Source organism: Cololabis saira, chromosome 13 (genome assembly GCF_033807715.1).
Source record: "Cololabis saira isolate AMF1-May2022 chromosome 13, fColSai1.1, whole genome shotgun sequence".
NCBI classification, from domain to species: domain Eukaryota; kingdom Metazoa; phylum Chordata; class Actinopteri; order Beloniformes; family Belonidae; genus Cololabis; species Cololabis saira.
In genome coordinates this window covers 34,249,179-34,269,430 of record NC_084599.1, presented here as the reverse complement: position 1 = coordinate 34,269,430, position 20,252 = coordinate 34,249,179, and the positions used below count along the sequence as shown (strand labels likewise).

The 20,252-nt window shown below is 38.1% G+C and overlaps 1 protein-coding gene across 1 annotated transcript in view; it reads right to left on the bottom strand.

The window, feature by feature from the left end:
* Positions 1-1,012: 1,012 nt before the first annotated feature.
* lepr (leptin receptor) overlaps positions 1,013-20,252 on the bottom strand; it is a 44,544-nt gene continuing 25,304 nt past the window's right edge. Inside the window, 16 exon segments of the mRNA XM_061738735.1 lie at positions 1,013-2,002; positions 2,005-2,815; positions 3,923-3,998; positions 4,317-4,410; positions 4,514-4,594; positions 4,701-4,895; positions 7,671-7,884; positions 9,357-9,439; positions 9,619-9,772; positions 11,093-11,241; positions 13,875-14,086; positions 15,581-15,689; positions 16,194-16,287; positions 16,379-16,536; positions 18,226-18,367; positions 18,457-18,605. Of these exon segments, the coding sequence (XP_061594719.1) occupies positions 1,944-2,002; positions 2,005-2,815; positions 3,923-3,998; positions 4,317-4,410; positions 4,514-4,594; positions 4,701-4,895; positions 7,671-7,884; positions 9,357-9,439; positions 9,619-9,772; positions 11,093-11,241; positions 13,875-14,086; positions 15,581-15,689; positions 16,194-16,287; positions 16,379-16,536; positions 18,226-18,367; positions 18,457-18,605 (2,780 nt within the window). The 3' untranslated portion in view covers positions 1,013-1,943.

The following is a 20,252-nucleotide window of genomic DNA, read 5'->3' as shown; positions in this document are numbered from 1 at the left end:
GGTTTTAGCGAGGCGTCAGGCCTCAGTGATTTCCAACATCTTTGCCAAAGGCAGCAGCACTTTCACCATCATGCCCTTCTATGGTGAATACAGGAGGCCTGTAAGGACACAGCATCATTGACATAACAGCTGACTGAACCCCATAAATGGTGCTTTTCTGCCTCCTTGTGGTTGAAAACTGGAAATGCATCCATTTGCTGTTTTGAACTAATATACAGGACTGTCTCAGAAAATTTGAATATTGTGATTTTCTGTAATGCAATTACAAAAACAAAAATGTCATACATTCTCGATTCATTACAAATCAACTGAAATATTGCAAGCCTTTTATTACTTGAATATTGCTGATCATGGTTTACAGTTTAAGAAAACTCAAATATCCTATCCCAAAAAATTTGAATATTCTGGGAATCTTAATCCTAAACTGTAACCCATGATCAGAAATAGTAAAATAATAAAAGGCTTGCAATATTTTAGTTGATTTGTAATGAATCCAGAATGTATGACATTTTTTTTTTTTTATATAAATTGCATTACAGAAAATAAAGGACTTTATCACAATATTCTAATTTTCTGAGACAGTCCTGTGGTTGGATTTCACAGCAGTGAGACTACTCTATTCTGTTACATTAGGTTATTAGGATGCTGTTGCAGCCACAACGTGGAACACCATTAATGCAGTTTTGGAGTCTAATTTGCTGAACTGATGAGTTTTTGCAGAAGCTTTTCATTACATATCTAAGTTTTCCACATCCAATCTAAACTGAACGAGGCCACTCTCTAAAATAAATACTGTACGTGATGCACAGAGAGTAAAGAAATGCACTTGATGCCAGTAAATCTGAACCCATACTGTTTGCGGGAAAAGGATCGATCTCTTCTTACATGTTTGAAGAATATTTAACATTGGAATAATAACCCTGTTGAGTTGACGACAGCTCGCTAATACTAACATGCCAGCCGCTCCTTCATAGAGCACACAAAATTTGCAATTTGCAACACTTTATTTTCATCATGAAAATAGACAAAATGTCTTCTTGTCGTACAACATTTTTTGGCATTCACATGTCTGTTTTTCTGGATTTTTTTTTGTAGTTTTCATTCAGGTCTTTCATTTACAGAACACGACAACTGTCGCTTTCATGTAGAAGTAGAGACAAAACCATCACACTTCTCGAATACTGAAGCAAACGGATACGTGCACACAGATGTTAATGCACAAGATGCCTATGAATGTAAATGAGAAGTAAAAAAAAATAAAAAAAATCAGCTGGAACGCCGAAGCGCACCCGGCTTTAAAGTGACATCCGTGGTTCTCCTTCCCTTCGATGTCGAACGTACTTTGAGCAGGCCCAAATCACACAGATTACAGGCTCCTTCTGCCTCGTTCTGTGCTTCTTCTTCATGCTCTTTGAAGCTCTTTCATCTTCTCCTTCAATGCAGCAGAGGGAATACAGCAACGATGGAAACACTTATTTTCACCACTGTAACTAGCAAATCAATGGATGCCAGTACAAAGACTCTTCTTTCAAGTTAACCATCCACATCTACTGACTTTTAAATATGCTGAACATGAACTGCAGCATGTTGGACTCCTGTTTCTCACCCTCGTCGTTGCTGCTTTTACAACCAGCTTATTTCTGAGTTGTGTTTCTTCAGTCGGCGATGCTGCACCTCTGCAGGGAGGCACAATGACATCTAGGATTAAAAATCCACGTGACAGCAGGAAAAACATTCACGAGACGTCCCCTCTTGACGTCCGTTTACACACACAACAGCTGAACCGCCGAACGGCGATGAGCAGTTCGTACTTTGTGGTATTTCATTTACATTTTCCAGCTCCGCGCTTGACTATATCCATGTGTATCCAATGTGCGAGATGAAAACCAGCTTTGGAGGATGGTAAAGCATGAATCGGTTCACGACACAATGGATTCTCAGCGTTAGGAATTGCTGTCTTGTGCTCGAGTTGTGAGTCGCCTCATGTGTGGAGCGATTTTTACTGAGGCCGATACGGTGAGGACAAGCCACAATTTGATGTTGACAACACATCGCCGTGCTCTTTAGAGTCCGTCAAGGCGAGCAGAGGATGTGACTCCACAAAACAGTTCTTTTGGTTCAAAACATTATTTCGGAGAGGGTCAGTTTCCGTCTCCTCCTCTTCACCCCCTTCATCCTCTGCTGGCAGTGCAATCGTTAGATAATGCAACTGTTTCTCTTGCCCACTGTGTTCCTGGTCTGACGTTTCAGAAAGCTCCTCCACAGAGCTGAAGGAGCAAGAGCGCCTCAGATCGTCCACGTCTGCACCGTGACAGCTGTCCAGCTCCCACAGACCATCGGGAAAGCGTTCAGAAGTGTCTATGTTGCTTGCTAAGAAAATCCCCTCGTCACTGGAGCTGCTGCCACTCCCATCCTTGTCATGGTGATGAATGTGCAGCTTGTCCTGCTTCAAATCGGCGTGCAGCACATTGGCATACGTGACTGAGGACCGGACAGGACTATCAGTTCTGCCTGGATGATGGTCCACTAGGGGATCCGCTGGTTGTAATTCATCTATACTTGAAGCATCCAGATTAACCACTAAGAAAGGATGTCCAGCAAGGGCCGGATCACCGTTGATCGTTAAATCGATCAGTGGTGGGGGGGTGGCGGCTGACGCAGTGGCAGGATCAGGAGGAAGAGACATAAATGGGGTGTGCATCAGGGCTTTGGTCAGAGCTTTATCCACGATGATGACTTTGGAGGTGTTCTCAGACTTCAGCGGCCAAGCTGGGAGACCTTCTGGAGGTCCGAACAGGTGGTCGAAGGTGTCCACCTAGTCGGATGAGAAATTACACTGAGTCGGGACAAAATATCAAATTTACTGTGGCACACAGTGACAACTGGAGCTCGAGAACAATCTGAACCATCACAAACCGACCTTGAACTAGTCCATTGAAGGCATCACATTAAAGAAACAAGAATTAAATAATTTTCTGGCTTTACAGGGTTAAGAGATAAGTCTGCTTACGGCTGGGGATCGATTCAAATGTCAAGAATCGATTTGATTCCGATTCTTAAGATTCAGAATTGATTATCAAGATTTGATTCGATCCGATCCGATTCGATTCCGATATTGATTTGGGTTAGTGTTATTAAAACTGTTTTTTGAGCTGTTGCATGAATTATAAATATATGACTGTAGTTATGCAAAATATTACTAATAGTATTATATTGAGATTAAACAGCAAGTATTGCAGCTAATGATGCTGTAAGGACCAATCAGCTCCCAGAATGCTGATAGAACTGCTTTCAGAAACATCATGTGGGTCAGAATTACCAAACAGATCCAGGGAGGGAACAGAGACGGATGAAATCGGTTTTATTTTTTCCCACATTCCGTTTTTATTTGTTCCATTTTCGGTCTATTTTGGTTTTTAATTTTTGAGCATTTGGTTTTTAGCATTTTTTGCAAATGCAACCCCAAGACAGTATATAAAGTAATGAAATATAGACAATTTATGCAATTATAACCCTTTAATGTTTTCATACCTTTAAACATATTTAAAAGGCAAAAACATGAAACATTGCACCAGTTATTCTCGTGTCCAACAAAACATTCTTTTTTTGGGGATAAACAAAAAAATAACCAAAAGTTGTAATGTAATGATGAAAAAAAAAAATACATAAATAAATAAAAGAAAAAAAAAAAATCGATCTTTAGACATATGAATCGATTTTTAGGAATTAATATGAGAATCGATTTAGAATTGGAAAATCATCTGCTGTGATGTTTGGAAGTAAATAACCGAAATTAAATCATTGAAATGTGCTCATGGATTGTGTCTTATGCAATAAATGTAATTTTTCTTCCCCTTTCTGACCACTAAGAAGCTCCATAAAAATAAATCTCAGTCATTACTTTTGCAGTGGGTTGTATTACCTTTTGAAAGTCCAGTCCTTTGGCCCATGAGCACTGGTACGGGTTGGGAACTTCCTTCCACACCAGCTTCTTTATCCTGTAAATTTAAATTCAGCACAAATTATCCCAATGTTCTTTGTCTCTCCTTTGCCGAACTCCGCCTTCTCCGATGATAAAACCATCACGTTTGACGAACCCCACGCCTCGGTAAAAATAACATCTTTAATTGTCCTTGCAGTGGCTGCAGAGAGACCCCAGAGATCACTGACATTTCTCATTTCATACATGTCTGTGTGAAAGACAATTTCCGTCTACACTGATTCCCTGCAACTGGCATCAGATAAAAACCGCAATATTGAAACAAAAACAAAAAAAAAGAAAACAGTTTGTCACAACAAAAAGTGAGTATACTTACCGATTTTGGGAGAGAATGAGCGTGATGAACAGGGCAATGCAAAGGAAAGGGATCAACGTCAGCATCATGTAGGCCGCAGACGCACGTCTGGTCACTTTAATGAAGACAAAATACAAATGTGACATTAAGTAACACAAAAGTGTCTCTTATAAATGTTGCATATGATGCTTAGAGAAACCTGCACATGATGGGTTTACCTAAAGTGAACATCGGTTCCCCTTCCCCATCAGCAAACACGGGATACAGGTAGAAGTTGTACTCAGAGCTCAAAAATTCTCCTGACACACCAAAGAAGCAACAGGTCAGTTTAGCACTTTAATGCTCGCCGTCAGTTGTTAAACTGAAAAATAAATGATAACAAAGACAGAGCAGAGAATATTTTACCGTGCAAGTAGACGGGGCGGTCGGTGTAGGGCAGTCTGGCCCACTTGGGCTCACTCGGGCCAGAGTCCTGCGGTCTTTGTGGAGACCACTCGACCACCACGGACAGGGGCTCCGAGCTCCGATCCAACAGACTCCAGGACAAAAACACGCAGCTGCTGTTCATGATCGACCCGTGAAAAGAAAGCAAACAGCCACCTGCAGCAAAGAAAGTGACAATACTTTCAGTTCAAGTTTGAAGCATGTGTGACAAGCTAACCAAAGAACGGGAGATGTTGAAGAGCATAAATAAATACATTCAGAGACCTCGCTAACTGATTTCAGAATTTGCTGCATTTATTATGTTTCCGTTCTCATTTATTATGACATCTTTGTCATTAGTCTGCAGACATCCACAGTTAAAAGGCTGACGCTTGCAGATGCAGCGCCGTGTGCAGGGCTGTCAGGTCTTCACTAATAGCTAGGGTTAATAATGGGACTCTGCTTGTTTATTAGTAATTATATGTAAAAAAAAAAGAAACAGCATAGGATTAATGCACCATGTTCATACATGGAGACACATCAGTTCATGCTGTTATATAATTAAGGTCTTTATTACTTTCATTTTTACCGGAGAGCTGGAATGGAGCTAAAATCTGAATTCTGCTATTAAATGATTGTCTACATCCCCCTTGCGATGCTTGGCATTCATTGTTAATCCGTTAATAACACAGATAATGCATGTTCTCTAAAAATAATGATAATAATAATAATAATGATGAGAAAATGTTTTACATATGGCACAGTCCTTAAAACACGTGACAAAAACTCACCACTGGAAAAAAAAAATGTTTTCACTGCAAATGCATAGTCTCTGAATCCCAACATAAACCTTATCCTCATAGAATAATGCCAAAAGCTCTGACAGGGACACAGATGTACATTGATTATGGTGGTTAAAAAACATGTGTATATATATATATATATATATATATATATATATATATATATATATATATATATATATATATATATATATATATATATATGTGTAAATATGTATATGTAAATGTAAATGTAAATGTACTTTATTTATATAGCCCTTTACAGCCACCTCTAGGTGAGCCAAAGTGCTTTACAGAATAAAACATGCAGAAAAACAACATACAATCATAAGACAGAGCAAAAAAATAATAAAAAATAATAAAAAGTGTCACCACACTACTATATATGTAAAATATGTTGGTCTTCATGTTTTTTAACCACCATAATCAATTTGCATCTGTAATTGTATTAATCATAATATATATATATATATATATATATATATATATATATATATATATATATATATATAATGTTTAGTTCAAATTCAAACCTGCCTTCTCTCTTTCCAGTAAAGGTTTCTGTGCATGTGAGCTTTGGCCATGAATCTGTGATCAGTGATGAAAGTGTTTTTATCCCACGTCTTAACCTCACTTTTGTAACTCAACCTTCACAAAAATGGTTTGCAGACAGGTTTTTGTATCTTTACAGAAACTGAAAGCCTAAGGTTTCTGCTTTTAATCCCTGTCTTCCCTTTTGTGGTTTTAGAAAAGGCTCTCTGCCGTTTCATTTACAATAAATCACTCATATTTTTTTCATTTGCAGTCATGATACTATCATCCTATTTTAATTGAACTGATTGAAGACTGTGTGTGTGTTTTTTTTTTTTTTTTTTAATCATAATTCAATCACCAATACTTATGCCAAGGAAAAGCACTACAGATATTGTGTTTGGTTGGATGAGGCGGATGGAGAAGCGCAGAGAAAGTCAGAGGACGTTGAACTGTCTTTGTAGATTTGGGGAAATCAAACAGGGACTCAAAGGAGAAATTGTGGTACTGCACAAGGAAATCTGAAGCAGCAAAAAAGTGTGTTAGAAATGGTAAAAAAAAAAACATGTGTGAGGGCGGTATGACATCAGAGATGTGTGCAGTAGGAGTACCGGATGGGCTTCAGATGGAAGTGGGACTGCATCAAGGGTCAGTCTTGAACCAATCTTTATTACCATAATGATGGACAGGTTGACAGATAAAGTCAGACTGGAGTATCAGCATTTACTATGGACCATGTCTGTAGTGTAGATGCGGTGAGTGCGAGCAGCAGGCAGGTGGAAGAAACTTGGAGAGGTGGAGATATGTGCTAGAGAGAGGAGGAGTGAGTCTGTGTGTAAACGATGGGGAAGGTGGAACAGTGAGGATACGAAAGGTCGAGGTGAAAAAGGTGCAGAAGTGTCTTCGATTGTGACGAGGACGGCTAGGATTAAGGACGAGTAAATAATATGACGGGATGGTGAACAGATTGGTAGAAAGATGCTGAACCTGCTGGTGACCAGCTAAAGGAAAGAGTTTAATAAGCACTGTTTGCTTTTTTTGTTACGTTTAGCTCAAACTAAACTATCTTAACTTCTTTAGGTTGCGTTCACACTTCAGTATTATCGATTGGATGGACAAAATGACACAACAGAATAAATGTGGAAATTCTCATAACTCGATTGGAAAGAAAAAATCCTTATTTTTTTAACCCACAACACTGAACTACGATATAAAATATTTCTAGACTTGTGCCTGATTCCCCCAAGACATAGCCCTTACCTCTCATATAAAGAGATTAAAAAAAAAGAAAAAAAGAAAAGAAAAAAAAGAAGAAAAAAAAAGGCAGTGAGGCATGTTTTGTTTATGATTGTTATGATTTGTATTATACTGTATTTATTATGATTATTATTTAACTATTGTACTATGGTTTAAATATATATATATATATATATATATATATATATATATATATATATATATATATATATATATTTTTTTTTTTTTTTTTTTTTTTTTTTTTTTTTGAGCATGTTCGAATTAAAATAAAGTTTTTCATTCATTCATTCATTCATTCATTCATTCATTCATTCATTCATTCAAAAGTCTCAAAAATGCTGTTAGAGTCCTGCCTACTCACGTTTAGCTCGTTTCTCCAGAGTCATGTTCACGTTGTTGATTGAGCTCCCCAGACTGTTGAAGGTTTTCACAGTCAGGGTCTGGGGGTCCTGGTCCCAGCTGAAGCTGTAGGACGACCCCCGATGGATCTTCTTCGTCAGCACGTTTCCACCGGAGGACCGGTGCTGGACGAGAAGTCCGTCCACACAGTACAAGCTGCCGGATACTGGGATGTCCTGGAAACAAGAGGAGATGTTATTTGCTTTACTTGCGTAACTCTTTTTGTGCTCAAGTGCAACTCAAGCGTAGAATAGAAATAGAAAGCCTTTATTATCATTATACTTCTACAATGAAATTAGGCAGCAGCTCCGTCAAAGTGCACACATGCAAGACTATATAAACAAGTACTGTAAACAACAGAAATGAACTAAAAAAGGAAACATATATATATATATATATATATATATATATACACACACACTATAAGAAATAGAGTGAATGGGAGGATAAAAATGTACATGAATGGGTGGAGGAAATTGCACTTGAAAGTAGGGCTGGGCGATATATCGAGATTTTAATATATATTGATATATTTTCAAACGCGATATGGTACGAGACAATATCGTTTATATCGATTTAAAAAAAAATAAAAAAAATACATTTCTTTTAATGATTTTGATATAGCTTATTTTGTGACAAATTGACTTGAATGTTTTATTTGAGATTTGCACAAATGTTTTGTTATTTGCACAACTGTCAACCTCAGTGGAAAAGTCTGCCTGTTACTGTCTACATTGTATTAATTGCACAGTGTATTTTAATTTAATTGTTATGCAGGAAAGGGATATTTGTTTTATTTTATTCAAGAAGCATTTTTATTCTATATATGCAGGCAGTTTATTTTTATTTCAATTGTTTTATACATTTTGATATTGTGCAGACCTCTGTTAATAAAGGTACCTGTGTGACATTTGGCACGAGGCTTTGTATTAAAACTGACAGTTTTTTTAAGGGTTTGCCTGAGAAAAAAATGAAGCTAACAGAGATGCTATGCTATAATGCTTTGGGGCATTATGGCACAGAAAAAATATCGCTATATAACGAATATCGCCATTTAGCTAGAAAATATCGAGATATGACTTTTGGTCCATATCGCCCAGCCCTACTTGAAAGGGTGGAGAGTATTGCACATAGATAGGTAAGGAATATTGGGACATTATGGACAGGAAATAGGAAATATTGCCCAGTGTGAGGTAGCTTATGAGTTCAGAAAGTTCACGGCTTTGTATTAGACCACAAAAGGAAAAACTGAAAATGTCCAACACAAAACAAAATCACACCTTTAGATTAAATCTGTTTATATAAAGACATTCTTTCCATTCAACCTTGACCCGTATTTTATCATGGGTGTGTAAGTTTGGCAGGTTGACTCATATTGAGTCATGTCGCCAAGAACCACAACTGGAACAGCAGGTTCTGATCAGTCAATGAAGACGGTTTGTATTTACAACGGACAAGCTAAGACTGCAGCTGAAGATTGCACCACAAGCGTACGCAGAGTTGCCACACTGTAGCAGATCTAGTGGTTATCAGTGAGGGCATCTTAACAAAGTATACGCTGGAGCAGAAAGATTTTTTTTAAAAAAAGGAACACAACATCCCTGAATTTTCCTACAAGTATAAACGTGAACGTTTTTCTTGTTCGCACCTGAAACAGCAAAGTGATGTTGGATTGGTTTCTGCGTGGATCATCGTGACGGATTCTCCAGAAATCAGGGCCGCGTTCAGGAGCTGAGAGGGACAGAAACCAGGACATTTAGACGTCTTTTACCTCTCCGTTGACCAGTTACAGAGACATGTGACTTCTGTGTGTATTTAACGATGAAAAATCACAAGATCTGTGGCAGAAATCCTGCTGCATTTGTCAAGGCTGCTGTTTTAGGTTTATGTCCCCGGTGAAAGTGACCGACCTTTACTGTTTTGAGGTGTTGACCGCTTGGAGCTGCTCCACTCGCTCCAGTGGCCGATCCCGCCTTTGGGTATGCAGCGTACTTGAACCGCGTACACGCCGCACATGTCTGGTATTTTAACCTCCATCCAGGGATCCTCTACTGGACTCAGGACCTACAGACGGGACATTTTTAGATGTCACAGGTTTAAAAACTTGAATAGTGTGATCTGCATCCGCATCAGTGAGTAACAGTTATTTTCGTCCTTTGCATTTGGATCCAAGTCTCCACCAAGTTTTATCAAAGTTGTAGCGCATTTCTCTATGTTACATATTTTGATGCCTCTAAAACAGCGGCCCGCGAGAAGTTTCCAACGCAAAAAAACGAAATGTTAATTTACTAAAACGGAAGGCTTAAATAATTGCCATGAATCGCAGCATATCCGATAATATATTTCTTCTACAAACCCATCGTTATTCCACAAAGAGCAGTTTTCGACATTTTTTTAGTTTTCTAAAATGCATTTGCCGATTTTATTTCTTTGCAGATGGTCGTTTATTTTTATTAACTGATTACTATTATATATTTTCGCAGGAAAAATATCACTGCTAAAAAAGATGATAGAAGATATTTATTCGGAAAATTTCAGTTTTGAATACGAGGATAGTGACAAAGTAAAACAGTTAAAAAAGAAGTGCTGACTTTTTCGGCACACTGGCGTAAATATCCGCGCCAATTTTTAAAAATAAATACACTTAATTGTACTGGAAAAATCTCTAAATCACAAAGAAACACTCTCGGATGTAATGAGAAAGATTTTGCTTTTAATTAAATTTCCTATAAAAAAGCGAAATATAAAAAAAACATACTTGTTTCTGTTTATCTTTGTAAAATGATATTAAAAGTATCTTACATAATTTGAAAAAAAATTCAAGAAAAGATCCTGAAGAAATATATTTTACATAATTACAGTGTAAACAAAGTGCATATTTCCTTTAAAATTAACTAAACTGATATTGGATTAGATAAGAATAGTAAAAAAAAAAAAGAAGAGAAAAAATTTTCCGCACCGTTTTTGTTATTTTGAGCGTGCGGCCTGCAAGAAAAAATGTCTCAAATCCGGCCCGCCAAGCAAAATGAGTTTGACACCCCTGCTCTAAAAAGACACGGTAACATGGTAAGAACTTCCTCCGAATCCTAAGCCTGGATGGAGTTCGGCCATGTCAACCCATAGTTGAGGTTCAGGTTCGGGCTCAACCTGAACAAAGCGGAGACAGAGTACGGGGGCTGTTGTGGACAACTTTGTCACGTGGGGTGAGAAAAACCATCTCCAACTTAACGTGACAAAGTGGTGATGGACTTGGGGAGAGTCAGACAGCGGAGAGGAAAACTGACTTTTATGTTCCTTTTATGTATTCTTATTCATGTGATAGTCTGTTGTGGTGAGGAAATTTCCCTTTGGAGATCAATAAATAATTCTGATGCTGAAACTCACCTTCCACTCCTCCCACATAGTAGGTAGCGAATGGTACCGGAGCTGACACTGGACGCCTCCGACCAGCCGTGGAACTAGACTCCAGGAGACTTTCAGGACCCGAGAGCTCTGGCTGACCGCGCTCACGATGCTGGGTTTGTTCGGTCTCACTGTTGGGGATGAACAATGGTGCAGACTTTCAGTTTCTCTCATTAAACTCCTGCAAGTTTGAACATCCACTGAACATGTTTTACAGACACAGAAGCACGACAAATATTTCCTGGCTGCAACACCGAAGTCGAGCGGTTAAAACTGTTTCAGATTCAAGATCACAACTCACAAGCCTTTTAATCTATCTATCTATCTATCTATCTATCTATCTATCTATCTATCTATCTATCTATCTATCTATCTATCTATCTATCTATCTATCTATCTATCTATCTTCCTTTGGATGCAGATTCAATCAGTCTTAATTATTTTCCAAGTTAAATCTTTCAGAAAAGTCTTGTATTTTTTTGTTTTACCACAGAAAGATGAAAAATTACTAGGATATAGATTGATAAAAGGTGTTGGGCTCCTTAGCTTGACAAATTTCTTTTTTTAATAGTTTGTCGTTAAATTAATTTAGAATTTTGGACACAATTTGAATGAATTGGGTTTTGCAATTATAGTGAATTGGACTGAACTGGAATATTATTTGAATTTAATTAGATTAAATCAAATTTTCTAAAGTTTTTGAGTGCTTTCTGTTTAAAAAGGTAAAAGGCGTTGAGTTTAGTTTGTTGTAAATCGGTGCTATAAAATTTAGACTAAAAAGCTAACTATACGTAATTGCTTCATTTGGCTCCTTTAAAAGAATGGGGCTGCTTTTTTCAAGTACTGCTTTAAAGAAAAAGGATGATCTTTCAGTGGATTTTCATTTAGACCCAGAGATATGGCATATGTGCGCAGAGAGAATTGTGTTTTATTATGCATAAATATGTGTATAGCTTTATATGCTTATCTAAGAGTTCACTCTATGGTTACATCTATCGAAGATGTTTCTTTCAAAGTATACTTCATGTGGCATTATTCTTATTTTCAAAGCATGTTCACGTTTGATCAAAGTGAAGAGCGCAGTCTTCAAATCCAACCAGTTCAATATCATGCAGCAGCTGTTATATCTTTGCTCTTTTCCGTCTGGAGGAGCGGTGGCTCTACTCCGAGTCCCTCAGGTTAGGGACTCGGAGGGAGAGTCCAGCATACCTGCAGAGGAAACTCCTTTCTGCCGCTTGTACTCTCATTTTTTTCTGTTGCTACCAACGATTATTGACCCAAAGTGAGTGTAGGAACCTACAGTATGTGAAGAAGTAAACGGCTTCTTGTGTTTTGCTTCGACTCTCTCTTCACTGCCATAGGCAGATGCAGAGTCCACACTACTACAGACCAACAAACTGATCTGCCTGTCAATCAATTCAATTCAATTCAAATTGGCTTTATTGGCATGAATGATAACCATTGTTGCCGAAAGCACACATACAATAAACAATCTCTTCCTCCATTCGTCCTTAACTCATGGACAAGATCTCCACTTAAGGAATCTACCCTTTTTCAACTGATGAAAAGTTATTGGACCCAGTTGTCGTTCCTGCTGCAGCCCTGACGTACTTTTGATGGCCGATGGCTCAGTCCTCATAGTGGGCAGAATCATCCATAGCAGCAATGGACCCAGTACCCCCATACACTAGGTTTATTGTGTGAGTAAGAAAATAAACAAATCTATTGGCATAATAAGGAAAGTTAGACACCTTGTTTCTAAGCAGTGTCTACTTACTCTTTATTATAGTCTAATTTATCCTCACCTTTCATATTGTAATATTGTTTGGGGGAAAACATTTACAACTACTCTCCATGAAATCTTAATTCTCCAGAATAGTTTTGTAAGACTTGCATCTCGATCTGTCTGGGATGCTACTGCTGCTCCTTTATTTAAAAATCTACAGATCCTTACTATTTATGACATCAAAAGTTACCAAATATGCATTTTTCTTTACAAGATATTTCCCTCAGAAGGAAATGTTCCTGAGCACTTTAGGTCATACTTTGCTACAAACTCTCAATTTCATTCCTACTCAACACGGCCCTCGCCCTACATCCGCCTAAATGTCTGGAATCTAGAAGACCATTTTTGTTTAGATTTAGAGGTGTCAAAGTCTGGAATAGTGGGTACCATATTGCAAACAACTGTAGGTCCCTATCCATTTTTAAAAGTCGCTCAAGAGAACATTTAATTCAACAATGTAGTCAAGAAAGCTCTTGCTTTTCCCACTCTTAATGTTTCTTTTGTACTTCATATTCTGTGTTGCCACGTGTTCAGCATAATATTCATATTTTCATGATCTTTATAGGTCTACAGTAATTTTTTATTTTCATTCATGTTCTTCATGCAATTTTTATGATGTATTTTTTATTTTTATTTTATGATGTTGTATCCTCATAACTATTTTGTTAAATGTTATTAGGTGGGGGCTCCTCATAAGCCTACTGGCTTGCTCGCTCCTCCCTGCACAGTTTTCTTTTAACTGTACTTATTTGTGTGATGTTATTTTTATTGTATGTGCTAAATAAACTAAACTAAACTAAACTCCAGGGGGGGAAGCCCCCACAACAGAGTGTGACGGCGACAGTCAAATGTTTGTGAACTATCTTCAACGTCAGCAAATGCTGGAACTATGAGCCACATTTCTTCATTATAGAAAATGCGGGGACAAAGGTCGTTAACTAACTTTACAGCTAGAACTCCGTGCTCTGCATATCTTACCGTGACGTTCTGGTGCCAGGTAAATGGGTTTGGACCTGATGGTAATCGATCCGGATTTCATTTGCAGCCAAACTTTGAAGCAGTTCTTCACCAGCTGGATTTTGCATTTTTTATAATCGGGAATGATGTTCAGGCAAGAAGGACCAGCGACCCCAACTTCCTCTCCAAGTCCCTCCCTCCTCTCCATCTCTTCACATGGGAGGTTAGAGCCCCTGCAGAGGAACAAATACACAGAAATGAATGAGGTTGGGTATGCTTTGAAGCGTTTTTTGTTATTATATCAATACCAAAACTGATACTTTATCTTCATTTTCATTCATTTTCATTTTATTCTTTATTTAATTCAAAAAATAAAACAAACAATTCAATACAAATACAAATGTTCATAAATTGTGAATGAAAAGGGAGCAGAAAGAAGAAGAATCTTATCTAGAAGAAATAAATTCACAAATAACATAAATTAAAAAAACAATAACTAAGTGAATAAAAAACTAAAATAAAATAAAATTACCGCCGTCTATTGGTATGTCAATCAAACTTAACTAACATATTTCATTATATTTACTTAACATACAGGCTTTAATTGTTCTTTTGAATGTAATGTTTGATTTGGATTCTTTGTTTTCTTTATTCAGATTGTTCCATAAACTGATTCCTTTCACAGAAACACAATGTTCCATCAATTTTGTCCTGAATCTTGGTTTAAAAAAAATCTCTGTTCCTTTTAAGTTATACTTGCTTTCTCTTTTTTCAAATCTTTTCTGAATGTTGATTGGTAAAGTTTTTTTATGAGCTTCAATATCTGAACTCTGTTTTCTTTTCGATAAGATTCTGGGATAGAAGAAGTGATTAGACATAATGGTTAACAGTCATTTATTTTGGTTGGAATATCAGAGGATAAACAAATGACTGAATGTGGTTTTCTGCAAGCCCCTTTAGACATCAATATTAGTCCACTTTTATTCTCTAATTTACGTTTTTAACGCAGAGAAACAAAACTAGGGATTGAGTGAGCAACAATAACGGTCATATCTTTTATGCTGCTTCAATTGTGATCTCCTGACATAGAAGATTTAAAATAGTTTTTAAGATCTAATTTGCGAATCATCTCCTCCGTTTTTTTTTGTTTTGTTGTTTTTTTGTTTTAAAAATGAGTAAATTTAATTAGTCTGGAATTTATCCATTTGGATTATAATTAAATTGAGCTGGATTAGTTCATTTCAATAATACTCAATGTGGCTATTTTAAATTAAGTTTCACAACAAAATGCCCTGAGATGGCTTTTTTTGTTTGTTTTGCTGTGAATTGGTGTGATATAAGGACTTTATTTACATAATGGATCTTGTTTTTATATATATAAAATTATAAACAATAATCCCAACTTGCAAAAAATCAATACAATTCTTGTTTCTTTTCTCTTGCTAGGAAAGGGAGAGTTGAGAGAAGTAAAATGAGAGGAAGGTGACAGGTTCAACTGTGGTATTGCACAATGAGCATCTGCAACACATCAGTTGTTTTTGAAGTGAGGAAACTTCCTGGTCTAGTGAAAACGGGCACGATGTCACTGAGAGTTTACAGCTCAGAGAACAGGGTGTGTTCGGTACGTCGTTTGAATGTGTGTTTTAGGTTCTCACACTTACTAATCACACGTCACTGCAGGGAACATAAACAGTATGTTAAATGCTTTATGTTAAATGCTGCTTTACTTGGACTGAAATGTGAGGTTCTCCAACGGCGGGTAATCCCACTTCTCCCAGTTGCAGTCTATGGCAGTTTTGTTTCCATTGGTCACACACTGTATGTCAACGAAAGGCTCTGAAACACACACGCCAGGAAGCAGTTACGTACTGTAGAAAGGAAATTAAAACAATACACTTCACCCACACCAACCTCTCTACAGTGGGGTTATATTTGCTCGCATTGTTGAAGTATCATGTGCCATCACTTTGCTTCCTGTTTTTATTCTCTGCAAAAGAAAACTGGCTTCAAGCACCTTTTATTAGTGCTGATTATTTGCATCCTGACACTGAGACGGCTCATCTTGTCTTCTAAACTGTAAATAAACTCTGCATTTCTTTCAATTCAATTCAATTTTATTTATATAGCGTCTAATACAACAAAAGTTGTCTCTAGAAGCTTTCCAGAGACCCAGAACATGACCCCCGAGCAATTATTACATAAACAATGGCAGGTAAAAACTCCCCTAGTGGGAGAAAAACCTTAAGCCAAACAGTGGCAAGGAAAAACTCCCCTTTAGGAGGGAAGAAACCTTTCTTTGAACCTGCAAATGTTGCTGTGATAACACTGAATACACCTCACCATCCACAAAGATCCTGCTGTAAGGCCAGTCCTGTATGCACCTCAGCGTGTCGTACATCCGGTTTCCTGAAGCACGCACGGTTATCTGGCTGACCTGATATTAGGAAAAAAATGCATTCTTCTTTAAAAAAAGTTCATCCTTGATTTTCAGAGTAACGGAAAACTCTGGGATGTTTTTTTCTTACCCACTGGTTGTACGGATGGTACTGGCTGCTAGGAAGGAACTGTCTGTTTTGCCTCCATGCAGCTGAGCTGGCGTTTCTGCTGCGATTGTTGAACACGCAATACACCGTTACGTTTTCTCCCGGTCGCACCAGCACTCTCTCTGGGATGAAGCTCACCGCTACACACGGAAAGTAAAGTAAATAAAACATAAAATAAAATAAAGTCAGTGATATATATTTAAAAAAGCTTTTTAAATGAGAAGCATCTCTATCTATCTATCTATTTCTATCTATAATATTTAGTTCCCGAAGAACGTAAAAACATTTTGAAAAGACATAGAAGATATGAACAGATGTAAGAGGCGGTAAAGAAGACTTAAAGAAACGTGGTTCTTTTTAATTCTCCTCCACTTTCCAGCTGGATTTTCTTTAAAGAAAAAAAAAATCAATGATAAAAAAAAAAAATTCTGCTTGGATTCAATTCATGCATGGATCAGAGCTGATATCAGTCAAAATACATTTTTCTCACGACAGAAGAACAAAGATCAGGAACGCAGCAGTCATCATGAGAAAGACTGACTGAATCATGCTTTTCTTTTTTTAAATATTTTTATCCCGATTTTTTTCCCCATTATATCACCCAGTGCTCCTACTTAAGTGACAGTCCTGGGCATTGCCATCCTCTACCAACCCCGGGGGGGCCCTGCACTGAGCTCAGGTCTCCTCCTGAATCATGCTTTTTGATGACCAGTCAACGGGCAATCAGCTCCTTATCAAAGACTAAAGCACATGAACTTGAGGTCAATTCTTCAAGTCAGGCTATTGTGAACGGAAAGTGGGACTTATACTTTTCTAGGAGTGGGTTAAACCTTGTCTATGCATAACTAAGAAGAGACAGATCCAAGTGTGTCATAAAAAGCTATTAAGGTGCTTGACAAGAAGCCAAACAGCTGTCATCACTGTAACTTCCTCAGAAATCACAAATTACTGAGTTGGGATAATCTTATCAAATTCACTGATGCTTGTCTTGTCTACAGGATACTGCACAACTTAGCTCCTCCCCCTCTTGGTGCTTTTATTAAGCAGAAAACAACTGACAATAGTCGTACTAGGTCTGCAGCAAGAGGGGACTGCGTAATACCTAGGAGGAGGACTGCTTTTGGATGGTCAGCTTTTTCAGTAAGAGCATCTCATACATGGAACAGTCTGCCAACATATATCAGAAACAATGGCACATATCATTCATTTAAAATTGAGTTAAAATCATGGTTAAAAGACAATCAAGTGTGTGACCAAACTCTGTGACCTGCTCAAATAACATGAAGCGTGTTTTATTTGTTTAATATTTTACGTATTTATAGTTTTTCACCATCATAATCAAGGGCTGCCTTCATAAGCTGCTGAGAGACGACACCCAGCGCTTAGACGTTGACTACTGTGGCAAGTACCTGCAGCAGAAGGTTTAGGCTCTAGTGTTTGTGGTTTTGTAGATCTGCTATTTTTGTCCTAACTGTTCTTTCCTTGTGTTCCAAGCTCCCTCCAGCCAATCCAGTGTCTCCCCGCTCCACCGGTCCGTCCACCTCCCCCGGATTGAGTTTACTTATTAAATCCTTCATTTGAAACTCCAGTCTCAGTGTCTTTGCTTTTGGGGTCCCTGAGCCTAACAAATAGGTCTCCTTTAAGTGTTTTATGTGCTCTTCTGTGTTCTTATGTGCCCTTATGAAGTGTACAGTGTTGTTGTCGTACATTTACAGAAATGTTTATTAATGTGCATTGTCCCTGTAATCTTAAACTGAATAAGTAAATAAATAAAAAAAGAAGCTATTCCTTTGTGTCATCTACCTAAAAAGGGAGGAGATGATCCTTACTGTCCAGGTAGAGGCGGTGGGGCTTGCTCCACTCGCTCCACAGCGGAGGTTCTGCCGGGCCGGAGCAGCGGACCTGGACGGTGTAGATCACGTAAGGCTTCAGATCCAGAGACAGACTGCGCTTTCCAGGTGAAGGTACAACCTGAAACCAGCGGAGGGGGGATGAATACACACATCTAGACATGAACAAGCACACTGGCTGTGTAGGAGGTGTAGGCAATAGGTGTATACCTGCTGAACTGTGTGGTTGGTGTTGGAGAAATATCGGACCTCACACCTAAGCCGACTGGTATTATGGTCTGGCGGGTCGTCCCACTGGACAACCAGCTCCGGTTTAGTCGTCACAAAGTGTGACACGTTGACTGGGGGACTTGGTTTTACTGCAGAAAAAAAAAAAAAAGGATGTAATCCTCTCACCATCCAATAATTGCTGAATCATTTTCATTTTATTGCAATTGCTGCAAATACAATGGAAGGTTACTGCCTTCCCACATGGTTCATACAAGTACAGTAAAACGGTGCCTTGTGGGCCCCAAATAAATCGTGCTGTTGGTTATCTTTCAGTATTTATGACCATTTATAACCACTCAGAATGTTTTCTTGTGTTTCTGCTTGCCAAAACATTTGCAATTCCAGGTGTGATCATCTTAATGTGGAGTAGCATGCTGACCACAGACTGGAAATAACAATGGACGAAGCATTAGGTCACATGACCCACTGGTTGCTGAAGACAGGGCCCATCCATGTTGCTTGGGAACCTAATGGGAACACGCCCACCGCATTTCAATCAAAGTTAGCTTTGGCTCCCAGCGCTAACATGTTGACTCAAGGATGAAATCAAAACTGAGCGTCCCGTTTACCCCACGCTTATGGAGCCAAATCAAGGCCAAAAGTTTTGCTAATTTGAAAATAAAATTGTAATTGAAAAACTAAGATTTGAACCTGAAAATTCAAGTTTTGATCATTAACTTATTTTTTTACAGTTTCAATTTTTTTTTTCATTATCAGATCTTTTTTTCACTTTCAGATCTTTTTTTTCCACTTTCACATCTTTTTTTCAGGTTCAGACTTTTGGCCCTGATCTGGCGTAGGGGGCGTGGCATCAACTGAGAGGGGCGTGGCATCATGAGTGACAGCATAACAGAGAAGGCGGGGGACGTTCCTCAGTCATGTTGCCTTCAGGAAACGTAGGTTGCAGAACATATCAGTAGAAGTAATTGGCAGTGGAAAAAACGGATATTAGTGACACATTTCTGTTTAAAAAGCTGTTTTAGACCAATGTGAAACTGAAAAAAAAGATGTGAAACTGAAAAAAAAGATGTGAAACTGAAAAAAAAAGATCTGAAACTGAAAAAAAGATCTGATATTGAAAAAAAATGTAAACTGTAAAAAAATAACTTCATGATCAAAACTTGAATTTTCAGGTTCAAATCTTAGTTTTTCAATTACAATTTTATTTTCAAATCAGCAAAACTTTTGGCCTTGATTTGGCTCCATAGACACTGGGTTAGTAGAAACAGATGACGCCTCACTAAGCGCGGTAGCATGGCGATTACAGATATTAGAAATAAATGCAATGCTTTATATAAACTCTCTTGGTGTGATACAAAAAGATGAACCCCTCTCAGAGTTGGCATGGGTGTGAAACCCAACGATTGAGACCAAAACAGTTTTTTAAAATCAGGCTGTAAATTTGTTTATTTCAGCTCCAAAGTTGAACATTTTAACACGGGAGTCAGCAGAGATTGGCTCGCTTTAGGAGCTGGCATATAGCAGCCGGTTGAGGGGTCCAGCTGCTCTCAGGTCACATCTGCCAGTAACTAATCGCATCTATCTAGATTTATTGCTTTGAGGTCGAATGATCCGATGGATAATGTTGTGGGTTTACACAATAAGAGGTTCAGAGCAGCACAATCTGAAGGCCTGTTCATTTAGGGGGAAAATACACAATAAATGCTGGGAACTTGCTTTGTTATTGTGCTCATGCATATAAGCTGCCAAACATTTCCCAGATTTAGACTCTGTTT